The sequence below is a fragment of the Grus americana genome, chromosome 1 (genome assembly GCF_028858705.1).
Source record: "Grus americana isolate bGruAme1 chromosome 1, bGruAme1.mat, whole genome shotgun sequence".
In the NCBI taxonomy this organism is placed as follows: Eukaryota; Metazoa; Chordata; class Aves; order Gruiformes; family Gruidae; genus Grus; species Grus americana.
This window is the reverse complement of record NC_072852.1, coordinates 58,889,978-58,899,058: the sequence shown is the minus strand read 5'-3', so window position 1 is coordinate 58,899,058 and position 9,081 is coordinate 58,889,978. Positions and strand designations below refer to the sequence as shown.

General features: G+C 45.5%; 1 protein-coding gene across 1 annotated transcript; it reads right to left on the bottom strand.

The window, feature by feature from the left end:
• Nucleotides 1-1,680: 1,680 nt before the first annotated feature.
• On the bottom strand, nucleotides 1,681-9,080 carry TEX33 (testis expressed 33). The gene is made up of 6 exons (XM_054812954.1): nucleotides 8,422-9,080; nucleotides 6,156-6,231; nucleotides 4,868-5,508; nucleotides 4,196-4,343; nucleotides 2,879-2,989; nucleotides 1,681-2,669 (listed from the first exon to the last, which is right to left on the bottom strand). The coding sequence occupies exons 1-6, from the start codon at nucleotides 8,428-8,430 to the stop codon at nucleotides 2,584-2,586; spliced, it is 1,071 nt and encodes a 356-aa protein (XP_054668929.1). The 5' UTR covers nucleotides 8,431-9,080; the 3' UTR covers nucleotides 1,681-2,583.
• Between the last annotated feature and the right edge of the window lies 1 nt (nucleotide 9,081).

Sequence of the window (9,081 nt, the reverse complement as noted above, 5' to 3'; positions counted from 1 at the left end):
GTTCTTGTCTAACTGCACCTGACACGCTATTTGGAGATTCCAAAACTGGCTTTAAATACGCATGTTTGAGTACCCAAAGCAGTCTAGTCAACACAGAGTGCCACACAGCCAGTGTAATGCTTCCTTGCCAAGGTTCTGGCTAAATTAGTCTGTTCAGCACTTAGAGACGAGGTATTGATTGCTCCCAGCAGCTGGGCTGTCTCCTTGAAAGCTATCTCAGTTACCTCTGCAACTTTCAATGTGTCACCCATCAGAAAGTGCTTGCCCCTGGCTGAGCTGTAACATTTGGCAAACCACAGAAAATGAAGGGGGGATTGCCATATGTACATTCATGTGGCATCAAACACCTGTCACCCATTTGAGTGCATTACACAATGCAAACTATTTTGTATTATGTCAGTGTTTATAAAATATTTGAAGTTGTAAAAAGTGTACAAAGTGACTTTACTCCACTGCAGGAGGCAAACAATGCAGTTGCAGAGTGTTCAGAGTGCATGGTGCACCAACAAGACCTTTCAGTCCTTTTCCCTTCTGATCTAGTCTCTTCGTGAGCTTTTCATGGGTAGCAAAGGGCATTTACTCCAAGCTGTACCATAATCCTGCACTCTCTCTGTCCTAACGTCTATTTCTAATGTCTATTAGAAATAGGTCTGTAAATCTATGTGCTGATTCAGCCCACGTGTTACATTTTGTGTATTAGCTAACTGTGCCCTGAACTGCCTGCTTCCAGTACGCCAAACAATGTCAGTGGATTTCTCTTCAGCTCCATGTTTTCTGGATTAGGACCTGCTGCGGTCTCAGAAGACGGCATTCATTATGTACCCGGAGTCACGTTGGTCATCAAGTGCTGGATGCAACACAGAGAGCAGGGTGTTCCCACAGAGCTGTGCTGTTCACCTGAAGCTGGAACGGTGTGTGCTCAGGCAGCAGTCACTGGTACTGATGTACAAGGAAAACCCACTGGGAAGTTTCTACAAGCTGCCATTTGGCCAGTCTCCTTAATTTGAAAGACTTGGACATTTGCCTGGAAACACCTGAATTGCAAATGGTTAATTATTGCTGGTGGAAAATGATTATTGCTTGGTTATCATTAGTTACATTTTAATCTCCTTCACTACTTTTACAAAGTCAGCATATAGTTATTTAATCCCCAGCCAATGAAGGGTGAAGTAACAATCCTAATTCTGCCCCAAACCAGTTCATATCAGGGAGCAAAGCATCAATCTTTTCAAATGGTGAAAGCTTGGGACCAGATGGGAAAGATCAGGGCATCGCTATTCCCAGACACGTACTTCGTGATTGCCGCGCCAAACTGCTACACTTTGGAGCTGGAAGCAGTATCTTGCAATAAGGGCCATTAAATACTGAGAGAAACACATCAGGAAGTCCTAAAGACCTTGCATGTCCTGCATCATTCGAGCCCTTGGGTAGCCCTTGGTTACTCTCCAGATATGCTCTCCGCACTTCAGATTGTGCAGACTGCATGCTGGAGACACTTGCTTCTCACTCAGAAAAATTTATCTTTGAGTTAGGGAAAGATCTGACAGAAGCGAAAATGGTTTATGAGAGCTTCAGTAAGGATCCAGTCACATTGTGGGGTGATCTGCAGATTGGAGAAGTCCTGGGCCTTCTTGCAGCTTTCCTGTTCCCTTTAGGTGGGATAAGCTGTTTTGCATTTTTTTTTTTTTTTTTGCATTGGCTTGGCCTGCAAATAGCGTGGGCTTTAATGAATACCCTGACGCCTCCACTTCTCAGGTGAGTTTCCATTTGTTTCCACACATTACTGGTGCTCCCTGCCAGGGTAGAAGCTTCCCCTGAAATCCTCCATGTGGCAGACAGAACAACAGAACTAGAGTGGTGGGTAGAGAATCCTCCTTTCCTACCCCACATTGGCACCTAGTGCCAATCATATGGAGTTGTGCCCAGGTTATTGAGTGAACACCGTTTGATGCCTTGCTGGCAGAGAGTCTGAAGTCACCTCAGAAGCATCAGTAAGGAGCTGGTTCTTTGCTTGGTGTGTCTTGCTGCTATGTACATACAGCTCTGAAGCTTCCCTTCATTGGGGGAAGAGGTAGGCAGCCTTCAGGTCCTTGGGCAACACTGGTTCATTCCCAGTGCATCCTCTGTACTTCTCTTTGGACTGCTGGGGCAGCTGTCAAAATATCATGAATCTTTTGGCAAGCATGAGTTCGCATGTGCACACACACGCATGCGCACACATGCACCCCCCTGCCATCACCCTCTTACACTGCTCACAGGTCCTACTCCACCTTATGTGCTGAGCAGATGAATTTCTATGTGGCCTCTCACCACTACATTCCTCTGCAAGGCCGTGTGCCTCACACACTAATCAGGCCCATCTTACCAGTGACCAACAAAGTGATTTTTTTTGTGTTCACATTCAGATTTATCTTGCATTGCTCTCCTCAAAGACACCATCATTGACACGGGAAGAGAGCACCAGCAACAAATCTGCTGTTGACAACTAGCAAGCGATGGGCTCGTGCTTTATATGGAGGTTTATTAGATGGCTGAGGAAAAAGATCCCTCACTGAATGCACTCCAATCCTCAACCTTCATCTTCTAAGGCTTGCCTTTTTTCTTCCCGTATTTGTTCTCCAGTGCTTTCTGCAGGTTAAGATTTAGGGCATTTTTCTGATGCCATTTCCCTGTAAAGAAGGCAAGTCATAGTTCAGTTGCAGCATCCCTTCTAGTGCTATTATCCCTCAAGCATTTTTCTAGCTGGAGAGCTCCTCTCTTGTGAAAATGTCAGTTTCTAGTCCCCTCACACCTTTACCCAAACCCATCCATTGTCCTTGGCAGAAGCAGCGCCCATCTCAGGAATGCAGCAATGCACTTTGCCTAGCAGAAGCCATACCTAGCTCATCAGTCCTCCTTCCGTGCCAATTCTTGGGATCCCTGATTGCCTTCTGAATTATATCAGGGGTGTAGGAATCTTTCATCAAGCTTCGGCTCTCCAGTGGGCCACCTGCAAGGAACAGCAAATAAGGAACTGTATGCAGAAATCACCCTACTGCAGTCCTGGAATTGAGCAACACCAGCAGTTCCAAGGGCTCAAGAAAAGGCATGTGTTGCCTGTACTACCTTTCATCAGGTGTGTGGCTAGGTGCTGAATAGCTTCATCATCACCCAGGAGGGAGCTTGTGTTTGCCAATTTATCCTCAAGTATGAGACACACACAGAGGGTGCTGCAAGGTATCATCTTTATTTGTATCCCAGTGCCCTTTCTTTAGTCAAGTGCCCACTTATCTCCTGTTGAATCTCCTCATTCAAGTCAGCAACTTCCTATTCAGCAGCACAGCTCCACAAAAAGCACCATCTTATCACTTCAGGCCTTCTTGAGCTCCTTTTCTGCCACAATACTTACAATAATTTCCAACTGTGACTTCTCTTTTTATCCCCTCTTGACTTTTAGCCATTTGAGGGGCATTATTTTAATCTCTCATCCTTTCCTCTTCACCTTCCTTTTTATTGTATCTTTTCCTTGATAATAATATTTTGAGCTTCCTGGGAAAGATGTCCTTCCCTTCTGTGTGACTGCCAAACCCAGGACAATGCAGTCTTCAAAACCCAGCAAGGTCTTGTCATGGAACATACTGTATAAGGAAAAGGAATCTGTCTCATGCTGGTACATGAGAAACTGGAATCGGAGACCATTATTTCAGTTTCTTGGATATGATGGTAACAAGAATGGGATGAATACTTAGTTCCTAATGTTTGTTTAGATGGAGGGATCCCTGGGGACCTTGGAAACAGAAGTTTGGGGAAGACATTTCAGAGCCCCACACTTCTAAAGGTCTTGAAGAGAAATAACATCAGTATTGGAACTGGAGGTAACTTAGGACTGGAGATGACAGGAGACATTGAACTACAAATGGACAGCTCTGAACATGGAGGACAGGGGTTATGATATACCTTCACTTTTCACACCTTGGAAAAAAAAAGAGTGAAAGAAAAGAAAGAGATAGAATACTTAGAAAGGGAGGCTCTAGCTTTCATTTACTCAAAGCATCACAGCCTGGAAAAGCAGTGACTGTGGATAGGAGTAAGAGAGGAAAGTGAAGGTCACCTACAGTCAGATCTCTACTCAAAGCAGTGTGGCTGCCCTGAGCCCAGGCAAAGTGTAGATGGACCCAGCTTTGAAGGTCAGGCAAAGGTATGTGTGTCTCCTCACCTTGAAAGATATTTGATCTCAGGTTAAAACCCAGCTGGTTGTAATCAGCAAAAGATGTAGAGTTCAAAGACGGTTTTAGCATTTCAGTACGGTCACTGAGTCTTTTCTGTCCTATGATTAATGCTGCCTTGCACAGAGCTCGCCGTTCCTGAAAACATCAGCAACAAGGAACCGCTGCCAGTCCACATTCCCTAAGAGCAGCAAACTCCTGGCATTTTCACCCTGCACAGGTCTTTGAGCTATGACTAATCCCTGGGACCTGGGGCTGGCTTTGAGTCTCCCTCAGCAGCTTCTGTAGGCATTGTAATTGCATGGAACAACTAGGACTCATTAAAAGGCGGGGGGGGGGGGATTAGAAAGGGATGATGGTGTTGGGCCCTGGACTGGGTTCTGGTACTACACTGTTTTGCCTCACTCATTTGGGACTCTGCCTGGATACAGGAACCTTATAAATGCAAGGGGGGTGGAAAAACAAAATTAAAAAAGACATGGGAAAGGCTGTCTGTGGAATGTGTCACTGCCCTGTAGTGTGAAGCCCAAATCCATCCCTCTACATGTCTTCTAGAAACTGCTAATATACTACTAATATCCCACCCACTCAGCCCCCTGCTACACCATAAAAACAGCCTTCAACCTGCCACAAAGGATACATGAAACGGCTTCCTCCAATACCTCTTCATCGCTGGTAAGGTCATCTGCACTGGCAAATTTATATTTGCTGTTAGCACAGATCAAACTGTTTCTCTTCTCCAGAAGGAGCTTCCATTCTGCTTTCATATCTGGCCCTAATGATGCTAAGGAATCTTTGGCACTTAATCTGCTGCAGGTCTCCTTGGCTTTTTTGTAGCTGGTTTTGATGGACTTCTGGGAAGATCCAGGCCCTCTAGACATCAGGGTTTGGTGCTGGTTTGGTTCTTTGGCATTTGAGACAGATTTGGTGTCTTCTGCTTCCCTCTGCCTGGATATTGCAGACAGGTGGTAAGTGCTGTTCCTCCCTCTTGGCTCATGCCCCACTAGTGGGTCTTTGATGGCAGAAATATCTTCTCTTTCCTCTTCAAGTCTTCTTGAATGAAGACTCTGCATGGGGGGACTTTTGGCCTGGAAACTCTGTTTGCTCTGTTTTTCAGTCTGAACACACTTTGCAGAAGGAGATGCCTGGCACTTAATATATGTCGAGTTCTTTGCTGTTCCCTGAGCCACTGGGCCCTTGGAGATCTTCCAGGAGGCTCTGCTAGACCTCCTTTGGGGTGTTCTCTGTCTGCTGGGACATAAGCCTTCTGGAAGATGTTCCTTTTTTCCTTTCTCAGGTTCCACTTAAAGACAAAAACAACAGGTCAATGAATTTGATATTGTTTTTATGATGGGTGGTACCGTAAATGGAGCTGTAAACAACCGGACATGTCATTGTGTCATTGTCAGACAACAAAAGAAACATTAAAGGTCTCAAAGAGCAAAGGAAAAGAGAAAAAAACAACAACCTAGCAGCATCCTACCAATCCTCCTGCTGAACCAGGTGAAGGTTTCTGAGGAGTCTTAAATGCTCCTGAGAGATGAAACTGCACAGAAGTGTGGAAGTAAAAATCTTGTGGTCAAACATGCACACAAAGGTCTGTGTTTTCTTATGTTTAGGGGCCCCTCCAACCCATGACCACTCTCACTCTTGTGAACATGCACTTATAGCCTCTGTGGCTCATCGGTATTTCCTGATGAGTTTACAGCACATCAGTGGCTTATTGTGCTTGTGCAGGGAGGTAGTGAGACAAGTCCACCAGTGGAGGAAGACACGCTTGAGGCAGAGGGAATTTTATCCATCAGCCCACAGCACGTGGGATCCCTGTCCGAGTAGTTTTCACTCACAGAGATACATGCATGAAGGAGGGAAGGAATGACATACAGCCTCACAAGCTGTACTGCAAAGCAAGCTCTGGAGAAGGGACAGCTTCTCTGCCATCTTGCTTACCTGAAGTACTGTTGGCCAACACAGAGTCACTTTCTGCCACGTCAAGTGTAGGGCAAGTTGGAACCTCTAGCACCTCCTTGGGAAAGAAACGAAAGTTGTGTCAGGCTCAGAGACAGGAAGGAAGGGGACGGTGGCCCTGCTCACCTTTAGATGATGTAGATTATTCTCACACAAATGTATTATACACCTTCCCAAATCAAGATAGATCTGTCCCTGCCTGCCTGCACAGTTGGTCCTACAACCCATGATCCTCTCAGATTAAAAAAGCATGGAAGTCCTGCAGGATTTCACATTAACAGCTCGCATGGGACAGCCTGCCTAGGACATGGCCAACCAGTGCCTCTGGGGAATACTGAGCTGCAAGAGTTTTCACAGGCAGTGGTGCAGACACAAGCCAAAATGGGAAAAAAACCTCAGTGAAAATGTCATTTTTTATTTTGAAGCACCTAGAGATGTCAGACCTGTTATGTGCTGTACAATTACAACAGTTCCTTCCTTTGGTGCATTAAAGTAAGGCCAGAAAAAACGGGGAGAGGAGGTGATAAACGTAAAATGCCTGTGCAAGGCTTGCTCCACAAAGGAAGAGAAACAGGCTGGAGACAGGGTTCCTTCCCTGACTCTGGCACAGACTATCCCGTTTTGCTTTGCCAGTCCTGCTGATGTGATTGATCCAACACCCAGCCTTTGCAAACTGCCTCCTGCACTAGGAGGAAGCTCACGTCTTTCCTGCAGCGGGAATGTCTGTGTAACCCTCAGTCGTGTCTTGCTGATGGTCTGTGCTCCTCAGCCCAGCGGGACCCTACAGGCTCAGCCCATGTGAAACTGTGACAGGTTACAACTGAAGCCATGGCCCCCAGTGGCAGACACAGTAATTGTGAGCCTGCTGGCGCTAGCAGCAGTACAAATGGGAGCTGGATCAGGTAGGGATATATGTTTGCATTTGTCAAATGAGCTCGTGACATGACATATATGCTTATCTTTTGCTCTTGAGGCTAGTTTTTGGAATGGAGACACCGGGCAATGTGGCAGGAAGCCTACCGCTTCAAAACTCACCAGGTCTGACTTGAACCAGCAGCTTGTGTTTTACACTGTGCCAGTACTCTGCAGCAGCACGCCTGGTACAATACTGGGATCCTGAAGCTGAAGTTACTGTATCAATCAGACTCCAGGAGTCAGGGTTGTGTGCTCTTCAAATGTATCAAGACACAGAACCTCTCCCACAAAAAGAACAGGGCCACAACAGATGAAGAGAGGAAGCCAGTCCTGGTTCACGGGGCAGGATCTGCTTCTTTTCTGTAACACTTTTCATTCTTTTTAAAGAAGAGATAAACATTTACACATGATCAAAGTGCAGGAATCTGTGTTGCTAAATAAACTCCTGTGTTAACTCCCACCTCCTACTTAAAACAAAACCATGTTTGTTATTATTACTATATTCAGTGAAAAGAACATTCCGGTCTGCTGTTGTTGAAATTCCTTTTCTCCCATTTCTTCCAACGAAGCAGAATTTCTGTGTAATGAGGCAATGTGCTCATTTCCCAAATCCCATTCATTGGTAACTTTCATTTCCCCAGTTCCACCTGGAAAAAATGACACTGAAGCCTACAACTGTTCCTACTTTCTAGTTTGTAACTGTATGTGATATTACTGTTCTTGCTTATTGTTCATTTTACTTCTGAGCCTGAAGGTCCAAAGTCAAAGCACCACTCTGAGACTCCTACATCTTGATGCCAACAAGGACTTTAAGGCCACTTGACCATTCTCCTGGATAACAGAAGCCACAGAACTATGTCCACCTAATCCTTTGCTAAGCCAATTCTCCGAGGGACAACAGATGACATCATACCAGAAAAGACAAATCTTGATCAAAGAGCTAAAAATTATTAAACTTGATCTGTTTTTCTGAACAGAAAAAAAACCCCCAAAATGTGTGTTCAGCATAGCCTAACGCTCTGACTTTGCTGACATGCAGCCAATGGAGGGAGCTGTCTTTCCCAGGCAGAATATTAACCTTCTCAGACAGGTGTAAAAATTGGTACGCCATTCTCACCGGCCACCAGATGTGGTCAAGATTTGTCTCATATGCCTTCCATGTCTGGCTGGGCCTCCAAACTATGAGGAGATTTAAGTGACTTTCCAGACCCGAGAAGCTCCATGGGTGTCAAAATGACATTGGATCTTTTTTATATATATATATATAATTTTTTTAAGAAAAGATCCAGGATTTAACAAGAGGTAAAGCCTCTTCCATAACTACTTCTCTCACCTGGTCCATGATCTCTTGTGTGGTGCCACAGTGATTTGTACAAGCAAGCAGGTCCTGCTGAAGTCCAGGTATGGAGGTGCGATGAAGGCTGCAGGGCAGAGACAGTTGCTAGGGAACAACCCTCCCTCTATCTATGAGCTGTAGTCTCCATGGGAACCAGAAGAAACATGGCAGAGATCAGGGTCATCCTTGCTGATTGAAAAAAACAAACAAGGAGGAGGGAAAAAGGCTCATGTCTCATGAAACACCTGTGCCCAAAAGTTCTCATCACATACACAGGATTTCTTGGAGACTTTCCTAACACAGTCACGATAATCAACAAGACTGTATTTCAGCAGAACTGCACCTTCTAGCATCTCCAAATGCTTCACACGATCTCACTGACCCCCATCAGAGAGGAAGGGGAAGGTGCCCCTGTTTTCTGCATTAGAAAAGGGGAGATGGTGGGATGGCAAAAGGTCTTACATTGAATCAACAATAGAACCACAGCTTGGCCCTCCTGTGTCCAGAACCCAGTGCTATATTTTAGCCCTGGACTTTTCAACCATTCTGCTCTACCACGGACCTGAGTTCTCACCAGGCTACCAGAATTTCTGCAAGTCTCCAAGGAAGAGCACAGCTCTCCTTTGTGTTGCAAAGCTGGTTTTCCCACCCAGCACA